The 25,000-nt window shown below is 38.0% G+C and overlaps 1 protein-coding gene across 44 annotated transcripts in view; it reads left to right on the forward strand.

The window, feature by feature from the left end:
• Window positions 1–25,000, forward strand: part of RhoGAP19D (Rho GTPase activating protein at 19D) — a 569,022-nt gene that overhangs the window by 504,106 nt on the left and 39,916 nt on the right. For all 44 annotated transcript variants that reach the window (XR_010854870.1, XR_010854873.1, XR_010854876.1 and 41 more), the window contains 3 exons: window positions 22,732–22,920; window positions 23,931–24,078; window positions 24,751–24,902. Coding sequence is in view for 33 of the 44 variants with exons in the window: in XM_067113644.1 (XP_066969745.1) it covers window positions 22,732–22,920; window positions 23,931–24,078; window positions 24,751–24,902 (489 nt within the window). In the remaining 11 variants the exon portion in view is untranslated. The remainder of the gene's footprint in view (window positions 1–22,731; window positions 22,921–23,930; window positions 24,079–24,750; window positions 24,903–25,000) is intronic.

Raw genomic sequence — 25,000 nt, forward strand, 5'->3', positions numbered from 1 at the left:
GAGGATAATAACAGAAGGGATGAAACGAATGCGAAGATGATATCGTAATATTATTTCCCCCTTGGCCGAGGAATTACTCTGCTAATTAGGCGGTGGGGGACATTAAGAAGCATCACCTCCCCTACCTTTCATTCGCTGTAAGAGATATGACGGATCTTGTGCCGAGGTTCGCTAACTCAGCGGCCCACAATAGTTGTCTTATGCTACCCTATCCCTGGCATGGAGTCCCACCTCCTACCCAACAACTGAACTCTCTCTCTCTCTCTCTCTCTCTCTCTCTCTCTCTCTCTCTCTCTCTCTCTCTCTTGCTTTTTAGTCCATTTTGCTTTACTCATGCTCTCCCGAAACCACTCTTGTTTTTTCCTGTTTTCTTCTACAGACAGTTGTATGCGACTTTATTAGCATTCAGATACGACGTTGAATAAATATGTGTAATTTTTGTAGTTGCTAATATTTGAATTGCAAAATATATGGAATATCCTGTTGTGGCCAGTTCCCACTGTGAAACTTCTTGGGGGCCCGTGTCATGAAAAGTTCAAGGTGCCTCTGTTAACCAAAAAGAGTGAATTAGGTACCTACTGGTTAACCGACTATTTTATATAAATATATATATATATATATATATATATATATATATATATATATATATATATATATATATATATATATATATATATCTCAGAAATGTGAGATCGTGAAGTTAAGCGGTCAATTTTGCTAATACTAAAAACCAGTATACGCTTGAAATATGCTACGATGGAGAGGATAGGTCTATTCAAGTATCGGAATTCGACAGATAAATATACCGTATGTATGTATGTATGTATGTATGAGCTGAAGTAGACTGAATTAATTCTTTGTGACCGAGTTGTTCAGGATAAACGTAGCCCAAAGTATCCTTCGTGGGTTCGAATCCTGCCTCCGGATGTTATAGGGTTTCTCCATTTTGGGTTCAGGGCTCGCAGCCATGAGCGCATTCGAAAAGTTTCAGGCAGTCGAGGAGATATATATATATATATATATATATATATATATATATATATATATATATATATATATATATATATATATATATATATATATATATATATATATATATATATATATATATATATATGGCCACAGTGAACTCTTATCCTATAATATAAAATTTTATATTTGTATTATATATATATATATATATATATATATATATATATATATATATATATATATATATATATATATATATATATATATATATATATACATATATATATATATACATATATATATATATATATATATATATATATATATATATATATATATATATATATATATACAGTATAGCCTATATAATGTGTGTTTGTGTTTGTATGAGCGCTCCACAACGATGTCTGTTGTAACTCGAAGGTAATGGAAATAAATCCTCTTACGGTGTTAAACGCATTACAAACTATAAAAAAAGTTTTCATTATTTGGTTAATGCAGCACCAACTCCGATTTTGCTCTGTAGAGCAGCTTTTCTTCCTTTCAGTTTGTAAGCGCCGCTTCTTGCTTCTTGTTTTATAGAGGGTTAATGCAGTGGGTCCTGTTTATTTTTCTGACTAAAGCGGAATAAAACTCGAAGGCTTTTCGCCTGTATAATCGCTATTATGTTTAAGTCTGAAGGACGTGGATGTGGGGTTTTCCAGTCAAATGAGGATCAGTTTAATCTTAGATCTCTCTCTCTCTCTCTCTCTCTCTCTCTCTCTCTCTCTCTCTCTCTCATTGTTTTCATATTCCCCGCGTTTTGTGCCTTTTCCGTCCTGTCGTGTATAAAAGACGTTGCAATAATTTTGCTTTTGCGTGAAAATTATTTTTTATACATTACTTTACGAAATGTTTGTCACGTAGTCTTCTATTGTGCAACATTTCTGGTTTCATGTACTGTACACTATTTTCCTGGGTGCTCATTGTATCACCTTGTGGGATTTCATTTCTAGTTATTGAAAAACTTTCGCTTTCAGTTCATGGTCTGAAATCATGTTATTCCTTTGAGTCTATGAAACTAATGTAAACATTGCATGTATTTCATTTCCGCATGTTTCTTTGTTTCAAGTGCCACGTCCTGTTGTTGCTAGTGATGAATTTACAGTTTGGTTTGAACTTTGGTAAATGGTAACATTGCACAATCATTGACACTCGACCAAAAATTATATAGAAAAGTATATAAATACAACAGGTTAGTTTTGCTTACTTGGTCTGCATTTCCTATTGTCATGTATTGTGTTTTTTTGTTGGGGGGAGATGGTAGCTGAGGGTAGATCAGTTATTTGCGCCTGTCCAGTGCTAGAATTTTTTTTTCATTTTCGCTCTAATTTTGTTAATCTTTTTTTGCAGATATAATTTTGCAACGTTTAAGTCTTCTGTAAATTTTACAGTACATTTTACGTTACATTTGACGTTGCAAATTCATTTTACGTTTTAAATTTTATAATTGCTTTTAATTGCCCACTGTATTTTCTCCACTGCTTTTATGATTCTATTTCACGAGTAATATAGTATTTGTTTTTAATACTAAAACACCGAAATGAGACGGGTTATATTGTTCAAGTATTCTCTCCCTGCTTACACACATGGAGTTACCCTGGTGGTTTTTATAATGGTATTGATACTACTATAGACAATACACAAAATTATTACGTAGTCAGAAAATTATGTAATGGTGTGAACGAAAACAAAAATAAGCACACACATGGACACAGAATCCACATGGTAAGGGGAAGTTGTCAATATGTGTACTGGTAATTAAATAATTATTTATGAAGGTATCACATAATTAGGTAGGCTATAGCTCGCGTTTCCCTTCTTCCTTTGGTGCGTAGACCACTTTTATAAGGAAATTTTGCGTTAATTACCTAATGTTATGCTAATAAGTTACCCGGATGTATTAGAGGATTTCCTCGATATGTATTGTTTGGAATGAAACATGGGTGTATACTATTCCCATAGGTCAGTATCCTAAAGGAGAAACGTAAGAAATCAGAACAAGGAGATCACTAACGAGGAGGAGGAGGAGGACTCTATCCCAGATACTGTGTACACCGTCATCATTGTGATGGATAACGAATCACACGAGGCATCCATCGCTCCTTGTGAATTATTCATGGCTGAAACAAAAGACGCTCTCGCTGCCTTGTTTACTGGGAATGATTACAGCGTAGTTGTTGAGCCTCCCAAGGTCTTCTTTTTTAAACTTTGTTCATTTATTTATTTTTTTTTTTTCACTTCTTTTTCGCCTCCTGGGTCGTTAACGCTCCGCCAAGGATTCCTCAGAGTCGTACGACTAGCTTTCCTTGAGTGTGGTTTTCTGGGCGTATGGAAATGCTTCATGCTTCCGATGCGGCGCTGAGTTCGGTCTTTGTGTTTCAGTGAATATTTGCGGCAGTCGTGGCTTCGTTTTTTAACGACGGAGGTGAAAGAAAGAAAGTAAAGATAAATACCGTTATATCCTGATCGACTAAGTCCGAGCAATGATGTAAACATCCGGTTTGAGGGTCACCACGCATCTGCTGGAAGTTATCGGCTTCAGTTAAAACCACAGCGTCTACTCTTGTTAGCCTCTCGCTCTAACCTCAAATTGACCATTTCAGAGAAAAAAATCTATTATTTCCATAATGAGCACTGCAGACGTTGCATATGCACATTGTCCCTCGTTGTTGCTTGCCCATTACTATGATTTTGTATTTTAGTTTTGATCGCAAGACGCAAGACAGAGGCGAAATGCAATTGAATATGTGTATAGGGTTCCTTTCATGAAACATCAGTGGCAGGATATCCTGAAGATAGTTTACACAACGGAAGGAAAATGGTACCCTCTGTTGTTTCGCTTTCTTCTTGGTCATATACTCTGTTTACATTTTATCACGTTGTTATTCCAGTGATAGAATTTATATACAAATAGCCCATGTAATTTTATTATTGCTTTTCATTATTTATACTTTTTACACCATCGAATTGATAGTTAGTAATTAGAAGAAATCAGTTATTACATGGAAATTTCTACAAGAACTGTATTCAAGAGCATGCGATTAAGTGTGAACGTAGGCATAGTTATTAAGACGATTGATCAGCTACCATGAACTGGCGTTACAGCAACTCACCATATCCGCTAAAGATACTGTTAAACATTAAAAGAAGTCATTTGTAATGGGAAAATAATTCCTCACGTACGAGCGGAGTAAGGGTTTGAGCTTCTTGGAAATTTATTTTTTCCTGCCAGAAAAATAACCTTCACCAAGACGTTCCATCCTTTCTTTTCAAGTTTAAAAAAAGTCCAGTCCTTATGACCGGATATTTAAGATCATGGTCAACTGAGTCATTGTGTTACGTGCTTGGTACTGAGTGAGTGTGCAGAAGCGTAGGTGTATTGATAGTTTTGTCCAGGGAATACAGGTAGGCTGGGAAATTAAACTCTCTCTCTCTCTCTCATATATATATATATATATATATATATATATATATATATATATATATATATATATATATATATATATATATATATATATATATATATATATACATATATAATTTTTCGTATCTTGTATTGGAAATACCCCACGTTTCAAATGATTTCATAAGATTTTTTGGGAATAGTTCTTGATCATATTTATGAAATATGTATATTGACATTATTAATAAAATTTCCAATAGTAAATTTGGTAATGTCTGAGTCGGAGATCGTGTGATACCTTAATATAGATGTTGTGTTTTATTCGCTCATTATGCGGTAACTGTCCAGAAGTGATTCATTTTACCGCACTGCTTGCATTGAAGAATAATATTGCATCTTTATTCTTGTGTGTATCTTGCGTGTCTCTTGGATGACATTTTCTTGTTGGTGACCTCCCAAATACTGCATCAAGTAAAGATTTATAAATTTTTGCTTATGATACATGGTTTAATGAATTATGATGAGTATACTGCAGTTGATATTACTTGCATTATCATAGATAGCAGATAGCAACTTTTTTCCTACCACAGAATTGTGCATTATCATAGATAGCAGATAGCAACTTTTTTCCTACCGCAGAACAATTCTTACGAAAGCCCATGTGCGCTAAATTTGCTTATCGGTGTGACGCATTAGAAAGGAGCAAGTTCTCAACTGTTTATGATGGTGATGATGATGATGATGATGAGAGAGAGAGAGAGAGAGAGAGAGAGAGAGAGAGAGAGAGAGCTCTATCTGCTTCTCTAAGGCCCATAGAATCGACTTATTTTATGGCCATTAATTTCTCCCACGAACTGCGGGATATAGTTGAATCAAAGACCCGTAGAGTAGTGGAGTGACTCATCCCACTCACTCTGGTTTCCAGACTCGCCTGACTCACCAAGTGGTAATAATATTTTCGGGAGGGCAACTGTCGTCATCATCAGCGTCCTCAGTGCGGCGTTTCCGCCGTTGGGGAGAAACGACGATCACGTTTCCTTGATCCATTGCAATCCGGTATGCTGGTGAGTTATGCACAGGTTACTGGAGAACAGTGACTCACTCCCTCCTCAGTGTTGGTTGCAAGGGCGTGACTCGCCCTGTGCCCAGGCATGCGTGACTGCGTGAGTCAAACGTGAATGTGTAACACATTTGCCTCGCTACAACTCTTCTTAGATTACAATTAGCTAAACAGGCGCCTTGCGTTCCTTATTGCCCGTTAATTCCCGGGAGTCGATCTGTGCTACTGGTAAATAGGCGGAAGTATTTTTTTTAAATACTAGATATGTATATCGCTCTCCAACGGGAAGATGAAGTCCACCGTTGTTGACGCCTCTCGGTTGTTTACAGTACTTGACTCATAATGCAGCTCTCCTACCCCCCCCCCCATCCCTTTGCTCCTACTAACTCCCCTCTCACTACCCTCCACGCGTCACAGTGTATCTCTCCCCCAGTCCACTTGGGATACACACCCTCCAACCTAACCCTAGGCTCAAATAGTAGCTCAAAGGCAAAGCTGGCTGATGCCGGATAACCTAGAGCGCTGCTGACAAGGGAGGGACTGTCAGAAAGATAACCCATTCGTCGTTCAAGGATCTTCGCCACCTCAGCGCCTCCTTCCTCCTACAGCCACTCCTACCCCTCCTCCGTCGGCACTTCCCGGTGGTAGAACATCCGTTGTGCTGAAAGTCATTACGACCCTCATCTGGGGAAGACGTTTAGATTTATTGTTTTCCATTCCGGTGCTCCATTCATTCAGTGGTTGAGGGGACGTCGCAGCATGTTGACGGGAGGGCTACTCTTTTTCGTAGATGCTGGAAAGAGGGAGGTGAGCTCTTGCGAGTTGCATTGCACAGTCTTGATTCATAAAACTTTTTGAAGTGTGGGATAAATGTTACCTTTATTTACGTGTGTCGTGATAAATGCGGCGAGGTTCCACAGATGTACTCTTTGCTACCGGATGCAGGTTATGTAGGGATGCACAGGAGAAATCTGTGATCATACTGAGCTACATGTAATGAAGCGAAAAGTAAGATTAAACAGTGATCGTGATATATTTCGATTGCAGTGTTATTTTCAAAATTTAAGTTGACTTACCAGTACGTCTAGTTTCTGTTTTTTCAGTTATCGCTCACACGCACACACGCACATATGTGTGTGTGCGCGTGCGCGTGCGTGTGTTAGATAGTAAAACATAGCATTTGTTTACTTTTTCATCTACATCTTGAAGAATATTTGTTGTATATCTTTTTATTTGCTAGCCTATATGGAAATTGGCAGTCAGACAAGTAAATTGCATTCACTTTCCAGTCCAAAACTTCGAAGAGTAAAGAGGTAATGGAAAAACAACTTCACATAATAACATTTATTAATTGATGTCATTTTCACTAAGGTTTTTATTACAAGGTGCTTGCGAAGTCTGAAATCAGTGTATATGTCTGTATTTTCGACGAGGTAAATGTGCATGTACTTTAATAATATATCACCAGTGATGACAGTCTTATGAGAGTTCTTTTTTCAATTAATAAGATAAAAGTAAGGGAATTTCATCACACAGTCACATTTTGGCCAACTTGTGAAACCTTGTACCTCTTTCTTGAAAGCTGGTTTTGTAGCATTTGGTTTTTGGTTGAACTTTTGTCATGGTACCGTTGGTTTTTGTTGATCGATTTTCTTGAACAAACAGTATGCTTAACAGTTATGCAATCTTAGTTTCTGTGGATCGACATTCGTAGAATTTGAGTGATGTAACCTTTGGTTTTGGCCGTCGAGTTCTCTGTATACTCGGTATATATTGTGGCCACTTAGTCTGTATTTGCTGTGGATCAGTTTTCGTTAATGTAAGGAAACCTGTGGTTTCTTTTAGTTAAATTTTCTTGAACGCTAAGTTTGTGCAATGGTAATTTTATCCTTCGTTCCTGTGAATCAGTTTTCTTGGAACTTTGGTTTCTCTGTTATTTTCTTGAATTAGGTGGACGTTCCGTTGGTCGCATCCATAACAGCTCTATAGCCAATGCATACCCGTACCCCCACAACAAAATTCTATTAATATGGTCAACAGTACCCTAGACTTGTAGCAAACTTTTGTTGGTACGGTTGACACATAATTATACTTAAGTTATACAAGAATACGGTAAGTTCTGAACATGGTCCCGTAGGAGGGTAGTGCCGTCAGTGCATCTCACATGGTGCACTGTAGACATTACTTAAAGTTCTTGGCAGCCTCCCATCGGCCCGAGCTGCAACCCTCCTTTCATTCCTTACAGTGTACCTCCGTTCATATTCTCCATCTTCCATCTAACTTTCCAACTTCTCCCAACAATCGTTTCATAGTGTTACAGCTGTAAAACCTCCTCTACTCTCAATTTCCCTTTCAGCGATGAATGACCTCATAGGTCCCAGTGCTTGGCCTTCGACCTAAATTCTATATTCTATTCTAATTCTGGACATGGTGTCAGTTTTTGATAGCTCATCAGTTTTAAGAAGTTAGTGTCGCCTATAGGCACTCCCTGTTTATAAATTCGAACAGATAAAAGTAAAAAAAAACGACGAACATGTAACAAGTGTGTGACGAATACGCTTCTTTGTCCTTATATCTGGGTAAGGTTCTAAGACTGTAGTACATATGTATATAATTCAACTCAAAACTATCCAATTTTCAATGTGCATCACTTTTAACTTGATTAGCATGACAAAGGTACATCAAAGTTAATCAGTTCTTACCCGATATAAATATAAAGATATATAAAATAGGGAGTCCATCCTCTGATCCTGGAATCCAAAATAACAGTTCTATAGTCTACCATCATAAGTGGTGGTAATGTACTCCAGTCATACAGAATGGAAGTAGAATCATTATCACTTTTACAGGATACAACTTGCACATCTAAATAAAGTGTGCCAATTCATATTCTTTGATTGCTTAGCTAAGCTTAACTAGCGAGCTGAATTTAGGCAGTTCTTACCTATAACTAGGCTCATGCGCTGATTTGCTGTTAATGGTTGTAATGTCTCCTATACAGGTTTACGAGATTTGCATCTTGGTATTTTTTTTTTTATTGATTAATAGGCTCATTTAGCGAGCTGAATTTCGCAGCGAGATTCAGGTTCGTCGGCATCTTGATATGAAGTGAAGAGATGAACAGACACCGACACATTAGCATGGCGCATGCGCTGTACGTACCTATAAACATTAGCAGGACGTGTACAGCGCATGCGCTGACATGCTATTAATCCACATGCGCTGTAGGCAACCATAAAAAAGGTGTGGAGAATGACTGGCGCTTGGAGTAGGGCAGAAAGTGGTCCGTACAATAATAATGTCTCCTTGCACTTTTTTTTTCTATTTGACCTTAGTTTCAGTTGGATAATTTTCTTGAACTCTCGGTATGAATGAATGTTAGGTAATCTCGGGTTTCTGTGGAGTAGTCAGATTGAGCGTTGGTCAATAGCGTGGATGTGTGCTGTAAGTGGTTCTCGATACGGTCGACGCACGCAGTGGTTACTTTGAGTGTGTGAAACTCCCACATTCCTTTGAAGGATGCTGGAGTCTTTTGCTTTCTCTTAGAGTATCACTGCGTTACTCACACTCCCTGTTTGCATCCGGCCCACCTTTCCGAATTCTACCTTTTGTAGATTTGTTGGTTTAAACTGAGTAAATAATTAATTCCGGTATGGGCAGAAGGAAGAAATTCTCATGTAAATAAACTCAAGTGTTACATCCTCAAGTGTTACATCCTCAAGTAGCACAGTAGGGTAGTCAAATACTTTTGTTTAAAACCACTGTTGTTTCGTGGTACAAATTAACCTTTGTCTCCTTTGCAGATGAAGTATAGGTTGTTATTAATTTTGCACTGTAGAATGGAACACCAGAACTATCAGCATACAGTATAAATTGCTTTGCTTCTCTTGTAATTTCTATTCAGTGACAAGAAGAAAACGCCTCGTATTCTCATGTAAATTAAAAGGTGTTTTATCAACTAAAGTACACCTTCCTTACTAAGATACTGCCATTAGTATGTGAATTTGGCTATCAAATATGCCTTTGTATTTTAGATGCCACTAATGTAAACATAAGATCAGATTGGTGTCAGTGTTGCCTGTAAAAGAAGAATCGTGTACTTGCTCTTGGCCGGAGAGAGGAGAGGGGACCGCTTTCGAGTGGTAGGTAGGTCACACCGTACGGTAATCCGAGAATTTGGTGCCACTCTTCAGTTGCACCCGGATAATCCGAGGTGCAGAGTGATCTTCCATCCATCAGTGCTTCTGCGGGAGACCAAGCAGTTATCGGAATGCAATACCAAGGAACCTTACAATGTACTTCAGCTACAGTGTAGTCCACGTATCAATGCACTTATTTCCTTTCAAGTTTCCCCACCAGATCTCTCTCTCTCTCTCTCTCTCTCTCTCTCTCTGAAGGTGAATACACACACACACACACACACATACACACAGACACACACACACGTATCTCCAGCTTCTCAGGTGTTGTCTCCATTGCGGTTACTTGAATGTCATATGGAATTAGCAGATTAGTTGTTTCCCTTGAATTTTATGGAAGTAATTACTTGGCTGTATGCAAAGTATACCCGAATTCCTCCGTTTCTGTGCTAGATTCTGATCCTTGGGCATTACCTTTGTCGGTTTTCTCTTTCAAGATTGTCACACTTTTAGACATTTATATTTCAGGTTTTGTATTTATCCCTAACATGTACAAATTGGAATTCTTATTACTTGTGGGTTCTTCGAATCCACTATCGTTCATGTAGTGGACGATCGCATTGTTCAGCCATGATTTGCACGACTAACTCTGTTTGCACAATAAACAGAACATTGGTATCTTGTTAAGGGATGACCCTTGTAGGCACTCGATTATCAGATTCCGTTCCTTTAGTCAGAGTAAACTTATTTTCTTCGAATGAGACCAAGCGATTTGTGAGAGTAATGTCACTGATCGGTGGACGGTACAACGTAAGTTCAGTAGTAGCTTTTCGATTGAGGTTCTTAGCGAAAATGTTTGATTTTCCAAGAATCAAAGAAACGTTACGGGGTTGCAGGTCAAATTGACGAATGCTCAGGTGAATTACAAGGTCAGCGTAACCTCTCTCTCTCTCTCTCTCTCTCTCCGGCTCGTTTATTCTGTGTCCCTGTGAAATTTTTGCTCTCTGATGGATACTTTCATAACTGTTGCCGATAGAAAAGCGACAGATGTTGATAGATTGAACTAGTCGGAACTTCGTAGAGGAAGGGACTTGGTGACCGATGAGTTGTTTATCTTGACAGGTAAATGTTTACGGGATAGCAAATTATAGTTCAAAGTTTACGTGACAGCAAATTATAGTTCAGAGTTTACGTTAACTCTGAATCGTAAACTGCAAAACTTTAATTGCGTTCGTTAGTTTTATTTTGTTTTTATTTTTACGGTTCTTTCATTTTATGCATGTTACAAAACATCTTAAGGTTACACGTATTTGTTGCTCATAGTTTATGGGTTTATTACTTGATTTTTGTCATTTGCTTCATTTTCGTTTTGTTGATCTGTTTAACCAGGCATCTTTCCTTAAACTTTCACCTTGTTCACTTTGTTTGGTTTTATGTACAGCCCTCCACAGGGAAGATTCCCTTTCTGGCGGGCCCTTGTATGCCTCCAAAATAAGGTGCTTCTTATATATTTTATAACTGTCTTTTAGTGTTTTCTCGTCAGTACCGTAGCTCCTGCAGAATAGGAGAATCTTTAGTTCCTTTTTAAATTTGCTTCCTTCTTGTATGATCTTCACTTCAGGCAGTATTTTGTTGTTTAGTCTTGGTGCGCAATGTATAAATGCTCTCTGGCTTGACTTACAATTTGGTCTAGGTTCAAATAGCCTATATGCTTCACTTTCATGTCTGATTACAGTATTCATTTCAGGTCTAAAGAAGCTTAAGCAATGTCTCACATAAGCTGGTTCACTATATTTTAGTGCTTTCAAGACTGTAAGAAGCTACTCTGATAGACCAATGTTTTTAGATCGAACGTATGAAACTCCTTCTACCACTCGAGATGCTGTTTCATATTTGATATCAGACTGCACTTGTAAATCGATACAAATATAATACTGTAATCCAACGAATATGTCACTTTGGTTGAAAGCTGTTAAGGGCTGTAAATTGATACTTTTTTAAAATCGAGTAATGTAATGCGTAAGAGAAATGCAATGTAAATATCAGAAACTTTTTTGAGAGTATCCTTTGTGTAATTACTTTCAGCTGAATTTGTTGCTCCCGTACTTCATGGTGCAGGGTGTGTGTGTGTGTGTGTAACTCAGATTTCTTGTCTACTTAAAACTCGATTAACGGTAACGGTAACGTTGTGTGTTTCCGTTGAATTTTCAATGCGTTTCCCGTTACGAACTGCACCCTTGAGAACCAGAAGTTGTAACAGAAAACGTACAGCCATTTATTTCTGTTTGTAAATTCCATGCAAACAGTCGGTTCCCATTGTGCGTAAAAATCCATATTTGCCGAGTGCGTTGCGTAAGTTTTTAAATGGAGGTGATTGCGTCACGAACGCGACAGTGGAAACGGCTGCCGTGGGAGATTTATATTTTGTATATTTGACACATCCTTAGAAATACCCTTGGGGCTCTCGTTACTGTTTACTTTCTCATTTAAATTCTGAAAGATTCTTCTAGTTAGTTATCTTCTCCGTATTTGGGTGTCGTCAATGGTACCTTATGAGAATTCTCTAAATCCCTTTTCTTCTGTTGATTGTTGACCCCGTGAATTGTTTTCCTCGATAGTCACGGGCTTTGCATTTATGCTCTTATAAAAATTCGTCAGGTCGTTTGGTTAAAAACTAGTCATTGCAGTACTATAAAGAGAGTTTCAGATTTATTAGAATACAGTGGTATTTTCATTAAAGGTTTTAATTTTGGTATGCTTATCCCAAGTTATGTGAGGTTGACGTAAATATAAATTTATATTTGCACTACCATGACAGTGGAAGAATAGTATACTCGAACGGTGTACTTGTTTGTGTTACTTTGTTTTCCTCTCATTGTATTTCATTATCCTGTTTACCGTCGAGCATTTTAGTGATGGGGATTTAAGAAATATCTAGAAGTAAAATTTCCTCACAATTTGAACGAGGCGGAAAGGGAAATTCTGCGAGCGGTTCGTGTATGCTAAAGCTCTTTTATTTCTCGTCTTTTTCTTTTTGCATATGTTAAATAACCTGCGCTTGCATGAATTACCGCCAGGTAAGTAACAATAGTTAGGATGATTGCGTTTGCCGTCAGGTTGCGTGGTAATCCTGATTTGCATTTGGGTACTGGTTTTAAGCCTATCTCCGCCGTTGTTTAGTCGCCATTGAGAGGAGGGTGTCTGTCGCTTCAAGTGGCTGGTTGTTACGTGGATAAATTCCAGAGTGGAGCAGAGGCAGGACGCAGGTGGTTAGACTTTAATAGATAAGGGTTGGGTCAGGGGACCACCCTTCACCATGGCTTACAGGGCCCAGGTTAGGGATCAGGAGTCGACGGTTACAATTGGGGTGGTGGGAAGGTCTGCCCAGGTGTTTATTCGCGTCGGGCGCGCTGAATGGCACCCTGGCCTGGGTAAACCCTGGTGCTGGAGCAGGTCAGTGTGGGGCTGGCGGCCGTGTCGGGCACAGGCGGGCTTGATGCGAGAAGTGTTCATGTGCCGAGTACAAATGAATTATAACTTTTCGTTGTGATACTGATATATTGTGTGATGTGTATCCATTTTCGTCTTTCCGATTTTGTGTGTGTGTGTGTTTTTTTTATATCGTCCCCATTGTGTATACTTTTTAACTTCTACCTGCAGTGATCATCGGAGGCAACTTCAGGATAAGCTGCACAATGCGTCGTTTGATACATAAAATTGATCTGTGTGATTGATATCCAGATAATAAATGTGTGTTACCAAGTGAAAACGACGCGTAACAGTGATAAGATTATGAATTTGATTTGTTCTGTGAAAAGACATGCCGTTTTACGCGAGTGATTACCGAGTGGCAAAAGAATTCGAATCGAAAAGGAGATGATTTTAAAAAAAGAAGAAGAAATTCTATCACTCGATGTGTTTCTTGTAATTCCTCAAATCTCATATGGAGATGTATCTCTTAAATGTCACAGTATTCGGGAAATCCTGTGGATAACACCTCGTTTGATATTTTGTTCGCTGTCTAGATTTTTTTTTGGAAGTTGGCATCCCATAGTACAGTATATATTTTGAAATTTTAGCAACATTTGCAGATGATTGCAAAGTTTGATCCACTGCTCTTCTTCAAGAGGTATATATATATATATATATATATATATATATATATATATATATATATATATATATATAAATATATATAAAAATATATATATTATATATATATAAATTATATATATATATATATATATATATATATATATATATATATATATATATGTGTGTGTGTGTGTGTGTGTGTGTGTGTGTGTGTGTGTGTGTGTGTGTGTGTGTGTGTGTGTGTGGAGAGAGAAAGAGAAAAAAAAAAGACCGTGTAAGCAATACGATTATCTGAATGTGTTTTCGTGAGGAATTATTTGCTTTAAAATTCTGCGGGTCTTAAATGAGTGTCATGGAATGCAAATTATGTAGACTATTCCTTTGAAGCCCAGGTCTGGTGGGTCGTTTTTTAAATGTGCCCTTCCTCATCTTCCCCCGTGTCAGCCCTTGTGAAGATTTCTAAATTCGTTTAGAACTGTTCTATTTTGGTGTCATCCTCACTGTCTGACATTTTCGCTTCTCTTGAGAACGAATGTTTTTCACGTTTTCTTTTTTTCAGCCCTGATTTGCATCGCGAGAGGAAGTGAACATTAATTAATCATTTTGTTACCTGTTACCTAATTTTCGTTTTCTTTCGCTATTGCCTCAGAATTATCATTGTGAAAAGTTTGCTCATCTAGGTTAGAAGTGCAAATTTGCCGTCATGAGTCCAATTGGCCTTATAGAGAGGGAGGATGGTGACATTCATGATGGCCTACAGTGGGGGTCTGAACAGATCATTAGACGGAGGGGTGTCGGCAGTACACGTAGGGGCCAGTAGGGGATTTTAGGGAAGGGAACGCGATGCCCTATTAGGGAGGAGTGGATGCTCTAGGTGGGGATGAGGAAGAGGAGGATTATGTCGGTGGTGGTACTCCATCATTTGGCGAACGTCGAGCAATTTTGAGATTCCCGACTCACTCTCTCTCTCTCTCTCTCTCTCTCTCTCTCTCTCTCTCTCTCTCTCTCTCTCTCTCTCTCTCTCACAAGGGCACAGAACGCGAAATAAATATGGATGCCTTTTATAAATAGTAGTTTCATTTTTTAGTACTGGTATTATTAGCCCCATTCAGTAGATAATTTGGACGTTGTTGCTGTTGCTGCCTGATGTTTTCGCAGGTCGTTAATTAGTACCGCATGAGCACATTCCACGGCGTCTTTTTCTTCCTCATTTATATGTTAAAATACCATACTTTTTGCGTCGATGCACCGGGAATATTGGTCGGAGTAGATTTTATTTGTTGCTGATGGGTTCATTGGCAGACTATGTAAAGTGTATCTATACTCGGACAGCAAAATAAAAATGTAAAAAGTTTGGGAAGTACGTGTATCATTTATAATCTCGTGTATTCATAGTTATGTTCCTTAAGGATAATTATTATTATCAGTATCATCATCAATTATTATTTTGAACTAAATGATAGAATAATCACTCGAAGACTTAGACATCCTTCAGATTTAAAAATTTCCAGGACATGTAGATATGTCTTGCAAGCTAGAATTATCCATATTTCTCATTTCTCATGGAGGCCATCTTTTTTTAACTATTAAATCATTGGGGACCACTATTTTACTTCTGTTGGGTACTCTCCGCATTCACAGATTTAAAAATAAACCTTGTTTTGCCTGAACGCTCGAGGAGATGAATACATTCGTTAAGCTTAGACCGAAAGACATGAAAGTGAATGTAAATGTTTGGTGGTTGTTTTGCTGCGAGAGCGAGTCGCACGTTCATCACCTGGAAGGGCATCCGCATCTTAGTTGTTCAGTCCCCCCTACCAGCCCCTCCTTCCCTTTCATTCTTACTTTTGTATTCCCTTCCGCAAACTAGACCCCACACATAGTGGTGGTGTCCTTTGAAAGATCCTGGAGAGATATAGAGAGGGAGGCTATTAAATTTTACATCTTTTTTTCTGTATTATTAGTGAATGGAATCTGCCTAGTGGTCATGTGTTAATACTGCATCGTCGGAAACCTGGTTCTGAGGAAGTAAACAATCGTCCAACAGATGTTTGCCCTGTTGGTCGGCAGCATCCTTTTAATTCTGAAAATCAGCATAGCTTGGATATTATCGCGCATTGTTTGTCCGGTGAAAGGAAATCTCAATGATGACTTCCGGTGAACTGACGATGCAACACGGTTGCAAATGTTGAGAGCAGGAGAGCGATGTAGGATAGGATGGACGGAAGGTAGGAGGGAGGGCCAGTGGGGAGCATATGTCGATCGACGGGGCAACTGGGTTAAGGTCGTCCGCTTGCCTATGCTTAGGAGGCGGATGGCTGCCACTGTCAGGAGGACGATGACTACGCTCTGGCAAATCACTTGTAGTTTGAGGATTCCATGTCGAGAGTTGTCCATTGTGGCCTGTTTACGGCATTCCTCTTGGATGTAATGGCATTATCGAGAGACAGACAGGCAGATAGTTGGTTTCACGTCTGAGCATCCTTGCCTTCCTGGCTAACGTCTTTTTGTTTCCTTCTCTTACGATATTGCAAGGAAGCATTTCAAACTTTCGGCAGATTCATTTGCCTCGAGGGAAAACTTACCATTTAGGAGGGATACGCTGAGTGTGTGTGTGTGTGTGTGTGTGTGTATATATATATATATATATATATATATATATATATATATATATATATATATATATATATATATATATATATATATATATATGCATAAAAACGAGAGCAATACTGTACTAAGAAAGGCAGGGCGATCGTATATACGGAGTGAACTCTGTATTTAGGCTTGCCAGACCAATACATCTTCATTTACCAAACTTAGTAAGTAGGCCAAATGCGAGAGAGGCTAGCCCAGGCGGAACTACCTATAGAATATCATCCTAACCTAAAAGGACATTATTATCCCGAAGTTCGGGTCAAAGCATATACACCCTGAGGATTGTATACTGTAGGTTAGACCCGGCCAGGAATGCTGGCACAGAATCGTTTTGATTCCAGAGATGTTTGAAAAGAGATAGTCGTGTGGATACACTGTTTTATTTGATATATATATATATATATATATATATATATATATATATATATATATATATATATATATATATATATATATATATATATATATATATATATATACATTATATATATGTGTGTGTGTGTTTGTTTGTGTGTGTGTGTATATATATATATATATATATATATATATATATATATATATATATATATATATATATATGTATGTATGTATGTATATATATTTCTCTCTCTCATTGCTGCAGAAGCAGTTTCGTTGCAGTCTAGGAAAGGAAAATCACTATTCGTTTGGGTCTTTCAGTTACTGAACATTTTCAAGCACCGATTTGGTTGTCGATATGGTTACTAACAATTCTGTTATCGATTGTTTACAAACAAGAATAGCGTATATGCACGTTGACTGTAAGTGCTTCAACACTTTTAAGAAGCACTGTACATTGATTATTCCATTCGGCCTTGTTGAGTAAGATTTAGATGCAATGCTTAACCTTTTCAAGATTTGCAAAAGGGCCGAGTGACATAAAGAGCAAAATGGGAAAGTTGGCAAGTGACTTTGACGGCTTGGCGTCGCACACAATGGTGTACGTAGTAAGGCAAATGTTAGGTTATAAATATAAACACCGCCTATCCCTGTAGTGGGTGGTAGCTGTGGTATGTTCGTTAATCTCGTGAGAGGCTTAAGAGAAAGCCTGGAAATGACCTTCGCTTTTATTTTTTATTCATTTTTACTATTTTGAATCGTGAAATATTTTCGTATTCCAAGGAGACCGGTATAATGCCAAGTTGACTGATGTATTTTTCAACTTTAGTCTGAAACAGTTTTATGTAAGAGTGGACTTTTAGCTCATTATGAAATATGATATACGTGCAATGGCGTGCGCAGGCTAATATGCTTTTTGTACTTGAGTGATTAGAAAGCACATCATGAAATTATTCGAGTATAATTGGAGGGCGACAGTATCTCTTCTAGATTTAATTCTTTATAGTCCTAGACATCAGTGCTTAGATTTATGATGCCCACATATGTACAAGGATTTTTTAAAATAAATGGCCACACTTATAAAAACCTATTCTCACATGCCTCCTACAAGTGGTCTCTACAGCATCCCCCAACTAGTTATCATAAAACTGCGGAAGTTGAAGTGACTTGTGCGAGGGAGGGGTTGGGGGCAGGTGGGGCGTGGAAGGTAAAACAAGGACCCCTCACGTCTCTATCTACTTCATCCTCCGTCTCCTACTCCCTCTCTACCTTGTACTCTGTACCTTCATGAGCCTCCTTTCCTTCGACCCTCTTCTGCTTCCTTACCATCGTGTACCTTTACTAATAATTCTCGCCTCTCCCCCTCCTCTCCCACCTTCCTCTTCACCTCACGAAGCCTATTATCCGGACAGACATGCCATCCATTTGCCTCCATGTCAGATGGAAGAACTACTATAGCCGTTCAATGCCATGCGCCGTCCCAGCAAATCCCCTGGATACCATCCGCCACCACGACTTGGGCTGACACACTCACTCACTGGCTCTGCACTCGCTCAGGAATCGATTTGCAGGAATACGACTAGTTAGGCGGGAGATAAGACCCACTTTGATAGTTGCCTCAAGATTAAAAATGGCTGTACCTTTCTGCATTTTTTAGATTTGTCTTTTACTGTGTATGTGTATGTGTGTGTGAAGATCTAATTTTGATTTTTGGTCCAGAATAAGAAATTATAACTTAGAAGAAACAATAACATATTTTTATGTTGCGTCACGGTCATATTTTGTCTTCGAGATTATCGAGCAGTAGATTTAACTTCCGCTGCTAGACTTTTATTGTACCTGAGTAGACTTTTTTATTTACAGCTAGTAAGTGCTGTTGTAGTTCGCTACTTATTTAAAAGACTATTGCCTTCATATCGTCCCAGTCACTTTAGCAGTGATATTAAACTTCGGTCGACACATATTTTGTCCTCGCAAGGTGTGCTTACCAAGCTATGTCTGTTTAATATTTTGCTAGTTTAGATTTCAATAAAACTTTAACTAAAATGTCCGCAGCATTGTTCCCCCTTGTTTTTGTATCGAGAATTTGCGAGAAGCTTTACAGACTTAACTTGAAAAAGAATGTTAGCGATTGACTATTTTAAATTCCACTGCTTAAAGTGTTTGCATTATGATGATGATCTATTTGAGGATTTTTCTGAAGTATAATGCTAACAGTAATATTGTGTGAGAACTCTGGTATTATTCTTTAGTTTTATCTATTTGGATGTATGTTTGTGTTAGTCAGGCGGTCATCCTTGAAGGCCGGAAGTATTATGTCGATGGCGGCCAACGCCAGTGCTTCACCTACTCGGAGGACAGATTATCATCTTGGTTAACCCTCCCCCTTCCCCCCTTTCCTTCCACCCTCCTCCCTTTCATCATATCTGATTGTCCTCCTTTCATTCTCCTTTCACGTAGTTTGCGTCGTGAAAAGTTTTATTGTTTTAATTGAAAAAGAGACATGAAAAAACCAGCGGCATTGATACGGTGCAGTCGATTTTGTCAGAATAATGTGGATGTACTCTTATTATGGCATGGCTCTTTACGTTTTACATCTTTTATCAGTATCTTATCGCATCAAGCTAAGCCACACTAGCAAATGGCAGATATCTCGTGCACATCGTGCCATATCATGAGAAGGCTGTTCGAAGTCATGTTCATCACGAGGAGTGAGGTCTGGAAGGAGCGTTTGTTTTCTCATATTGTTTATCTCTGTATTTTGAGAACTTCCGTTGTAGTTAAGCGACACATCTCTCACAAGCAAACTTGGTGTGCGGTGGAGATCCTTATTAGGAGAAAGGTTAAGGTTGAAGGGATTGACCAGGTATCCGGATGGGTTAAAGCTGTTTAGGGGGAGGATTCATGATGAGGGGGCAGCAGGTTTTCCATATGGGGGCCGACAGAGACCCCCTTCGCCTTCTAGCCTTCTCTCCGCTTCAATGCGCCCTAAACAACAAGTTAACCTTGTTAAGAAACTATTAGTGTGACGCTGCGAATGGGGAACTGGCCGTGCCAACCCACCATATCGGATGAGAAGGTTTTGCTGAAAAGGAGGCTACATTGCATTTCTGCTGCTCGCACCTTCAAGTCAGGAATGAGATGGCTTCTGTTTTTTAAACTTTTTTTTTTTTCTAAATAGATTTTGGTGTTGTAAATTCACTGGAAAGTTTGGTTAGTCCGAAGTTTTACGGCAGTTCGTCCTACGCCTTTCTTTGGAGTTATCAAACAGATCTCTAGATTGGTGAAAGTTCAGGTTTCTGTTGAAGGTTTAAAAAAGCCTATCTCTCGAAATTATGTTTTTCATATATCACTGATAATAAAAAAATGTGGTTGTCTAATTTCTTGACATTTATTTTAATGTTCCAGGAAGCATTACAAAGCATTTTTAGTGATGAAAGAACTAAATTTACATAGAATGAATGTCGTGTGTTCATGTAATTCTCTTTATTTCTTATAGATAACCTATGTATTTTAAATGGAGAAAGTCGTTGGGAGTAATAGAGAATATAAGAAAATCATTGGAATCCAACCAGTTTGTTGCAAGTGTATAGTGAAATACGAGATGGCCTTTGAGAAAAGAACATTCCCCGAAGATGACCTCGGACTGGAACCCTTCGCTAGACAAACCTCTTGTAGTACACAGTAGATGGGTAATCGCCTTTTGAGAGCTCTTGATATCAAAGGGCCCTCCACCATCAGCCTCTTAATTTATTCTCATGACTTCAGGTTGCCCATTGCCTTGCTCCCGAGTCTAGTCTGGAAATCACTGGAATATATAACTGCTTTAGACGTTACATGTCCAGTGTTAATAGTTTTTGGATACAGGGATGCAAGTGTTGGTAGCCAAAGGTTGCCGAAACTTTTACGATACGTTTGCAAATGCTGTGCTGCTGTTGCAGTTCTTGCCCGGCACAGCAGTCAGTCTCAGCCATCATCATCATCATCATCATATTTAACGAGATGGGTATGTTCTTACTCCCATCCCCCCACCAACTATTAATAAGTCTGTAAGATTCAATTATTAACGAGATGAAGATCGCCTGTGTTCCAATAGCGGCTGTGGCTGCCAATGGACGTATCCCACGTTTCTGGAATATTTCATCTTACGGTTCATGGGTAAGTTAAGGTTTCCCAAGTGAGGGAAGTTAGATTTTGTCGACCAGTGGCTTTATATTTAAGAGTATTCATGGTATTTATCTCTCTCTCTCTCTCTATCTCTCAACGTAAGAAAGCAAACAGAAGAAAGAAACTCGAGAAGTGATGACGGAAGGGGCAATGACGTAGTTGTGTAATGCTACGATGTATAATGTTACAACCAGGTTAGATATTATCCCTCAAAGGGAGGGTGGATGGGAGGTGTCTCGTCTCTCTGAGAATGCCATATGGATGGATAGCGAAGGGAAATCCAAGGGAGTAACCGATGGGAGTAGTATAATCTGTAACTTTTCTACGGCTCAAATTTAGATCTGTTCAGATGCACTATCAGATTTTTTTTCATTAGTTCTTGAGTCGATACACTCTCTCTCTCTCTCTCTCTCTCTTTTATTAACAGCTGCAAATTCTTTATCGCGGTGTTACGATGCGGTTTTCGTTAACGTATAGCAAAACTTATGGCATAAGCCGGGAATTTAAGCATTTTTGTCATTCTTTAAGTAGGTATTCGAAATTAAATTGTTTATGTAAATGAAAATACAATGTCTGAATAGTTTTATAAACAATAAAAACTGGGGCATTTTATTTTGACAATTGTCCTATTTGGTTCACTATACAGTCAATAACTGTGAATTGAAACGTTATTGTTCTTGTGATTCATCTTGTACTTGTGGTTCATCTTCTTCGTGTTCATTTCTTGCGTACATATGAGAGTTGATAAGGAGATTTTCTTCCTAGACCTCCCAGCTTGCAGTGCAAGGTGTTTTATTAGTTACGAGGATGCCAAGGTTACCACCTCCAAGCTTGTATGTATTTCATCAGCAGTATGCATAATTATTACAAGGCTCCCACGCAAGTTCTCGGTGTGGGAAGATTCCCCATAGTGTATCTTTGGCTTTGCCCCTTCTTACTAACATTTACAAATATGCTCATCATCAAGTCAGCCTTTGGCTAATGATAGCTCAGGCAGAAGAAAATTGTATTAATATTATGAAGGTCACTTTTATATATAATGCACAACCATTTTTACATGCACACATATATCTATCTATCTCTGTCTATATGCATATATTATATACTGTGTATGTGTACATTATATATTATGGTATGTTAGGCTATGTATATATGCACCTGTATGTAATACATTTGAGGGTGTTTCTTCTTTGGATTATATATGTGATATCCATTCTTATGTGTTTGTAGCTTGAGTAGCTTTTATAATAAACAATTTTCAGGTAAAATTTTATTGTGTTCAAGTTGGTTTACAATACATATCAGAAAAGATGTTATAGGGTCATGTCAAGATGTCGGTTTTTTCATGTAAAATACACATATCATATGCCAAGACTAGTCTTTATTTATGGTATATGCTTAAGGCGCCTACACCCATATCTAAATTACCTGTAAACAGATTTGAATACTGTACTGAACTGTTTCTTTGTTTTGCTGAGCCCAGTGTTCATCCAATAATGGGCCCTACTTTTGTAATGGATGTAAATCTTGCAGCATTAAAGCTGATTTTCCCCATATATATATTTTTTAGCTATCATAAAGTAAACTCTTTTTAAAATAAAATGCTTTTAGGATATTTTGGACAATTATGAATAAATTCTGTTCAGTGTTGATTGAGCATCAATGATAGAGTCTAAGGAGCAAATGAATCTAGTTCTGTAATGCTCTGTTTTTGGTTAATTTCTTTTTATTTGGTACATTGCTGTTCAGTTACATTTATTGCGGTTTACAGGTCTTATGCTCATCGTAAACCTTAAATTCTTAAACAGTGATTGATGAGTGTTTCTTTTTATTTTCAGACCCCCCTTGGTGTAGAAGAGCAGATTTCTTTACGCGGTGCTGAAGTGGAAGTGGCCAGTGACTACACAAAGCGACGAAATGTGTTGCGTTTGGCCACCCCAGGCGGCTCACAGCTGCTCCTCCAAGCTGAGACTCCTCCAGAAATGCTTGCTTGGCTCTCCACACTACAGGACAACTGTGCTATACAGGTATGGAGGTCTTGTATATTCCAGTTGTTATGGTTAGTGACTGATGCTGCAAAGCATTATATTTCATGTGTCATGAGTAATTTTTTAGAATTTGAGTGTTGTTCATTTTGACAAATTTCTGCTGATGAGAATAAGGTAGAGATGGATGTTCAGATTAAGCTTGATCATTGAAAGAAAAGAATTTGCTTCAAAGGAGATGGTAATCATGCCCCTTAAATAAAAGCAGTTGAAGGATTCAGAAAACAGAATGCAAAGTTCTGCATTTTAGATGTAAATGTTTTGAAGTAATAATCAGATCTCTTGACTATTAACTTTGCAGGCTTTTCATATATTGATATCTGGATTATGAACCTTAAGGTGCAGTAATGACAAGGGAGCTGTAAAGTGCAGTGCCTAAAGTTAAAGTGTAAAGAATAATATGAAAGCAGGGACTTTGGCAGTGGCCTTATCATTGAGTTATCTTAGCTTTTTATCCTATGGTTGTAGTACTGAAGAACTTTGTTAATATTCTTATATGTCCTTGGACAATGGGTAAGGATATGTATTACAAGAAATTGTAATTGAATGTGAGAGCAGCAACATGATTACATGAAACATAGCTAGATGTGACATAGAGCTAAGTCAACTTATGGACACGATCAGGTAGAGCATAACAGTTCTTAGCTGAAGAGCTCACATAAAAATAGGCTTTCATGATTCTTTGTTTTGTAGTTGCAAACTTGTTTCTTATATGGTTTGACCTTTGATGTGCATGTGAAGCATAACATAATAACTTCATCAAGTGAAGTGGGGTTCTCTATTAGGGTTGTTTCATTTGTCATCTAACTAATAATTTTCTTATATTTAAAGGTAGTGATTCAGTTGAATTTTGTATTTCTGTGATATGGACATTTTCCTATACTGTACAGTAATTGGTAATAATGTTGATGTACTTGTTTTGACGATGTCTCGACTTACTGATTATGGGAACCTCTTTTTTGTGTGTTAACTTCAGTGTGTTTTACTTGCAGGAAGGAGAAACTGGTAGCAAAACCCCCATGAACAACAATGTGTCACCCCAGTCCAGTAATAAAGGCATGCGAAAATTAACATCTTTAAGAACGAGGTCACCCACTGGCCAGTCTCCATCAACCAAAACTCGCAAACCCAGCAATATAGGTTTGTTGTAATGCTTTAATTTCCTTTAATTGATTGCTAGCACCACATATTTGTGTTTATTGCTTCTTTATGCTGTAATGTTAAGCGTAAGTTAGCTCAGTTAGAAAAATTTGCACCTAGTAGTAATTACAGTGTTTTCATAGGGCATTCACTGGCTATTAATTTTTACCAATTATTTCCCATCTCTTGACATCACGAAATTTGTTTAAACCTATAGCCTCAATATTGATATTGAATGTAAATGTTCAGATTTCACTGACCCATAGCCCAATAGCTTTATGTTTTGAATGAAAACAAACGAGCTTTCAGTTCTGGCATTTTAGCCGTATGCTTCCAGACACAAGATAAAAAAAATATTGGGAAATACATGTAGAGTAGAGCATTGTTAAATTTTCTTAACAAAGGATGTTGATCTAATTATTTTTTTTATTGTAACACTTTGTTTTGAAAGTTTGTAGAAAGAATGAAAGAGCCACAAAAATTTCTTGTATGCAAAATTCAGTGATTAGAAATTCACAAACTGCTATGAAGGTTATTAGTGTACTATAACGTTATGTTTGATAGTGTAATCCCATGAGTTGACTATTTTTGGGCATATAGTTTCAGATATGATATTGTAATATTTCACTGAGGAGCATTTGCCATGTATGGTATATTATTCCACATTTGCAGAAAGTAACTCATCACCAAAGTCAAAAACATGGAGAGGGCATTTGGTAAGGCCATTCATGAAGAAGATGCAAGGTGGATCTCCGGCTGTAACCCCCACTACTCCATTACCTGAGGGAGCTACTATAGGTGTATGCTTAGAAGACTGCCCTCAAGTAAGTACCTTAGATTTGCAGTGCTTGATTGATCTTATTGCACTTAATTCTTTGAACTCTTAGGTATTCCATGATGTAAAACTGTGCTAATAATATCT

This window comes from Macrobrachium rosenbergii, chromosome 12, assembly GCF_040412425.1.
Source record: "Macrobrachium rosenbergii isolate ZJJX-2024 chromosome 12, ASM4041242v1, whole genome shotgun sequence".
Taxonomy (NCBI): Eukaryota; Metazoa; Arthropoda; class Malacostraca; order Decapoda; family Palaemonidae; genus Macrobrachium; species Macrobrachium rosenbergii.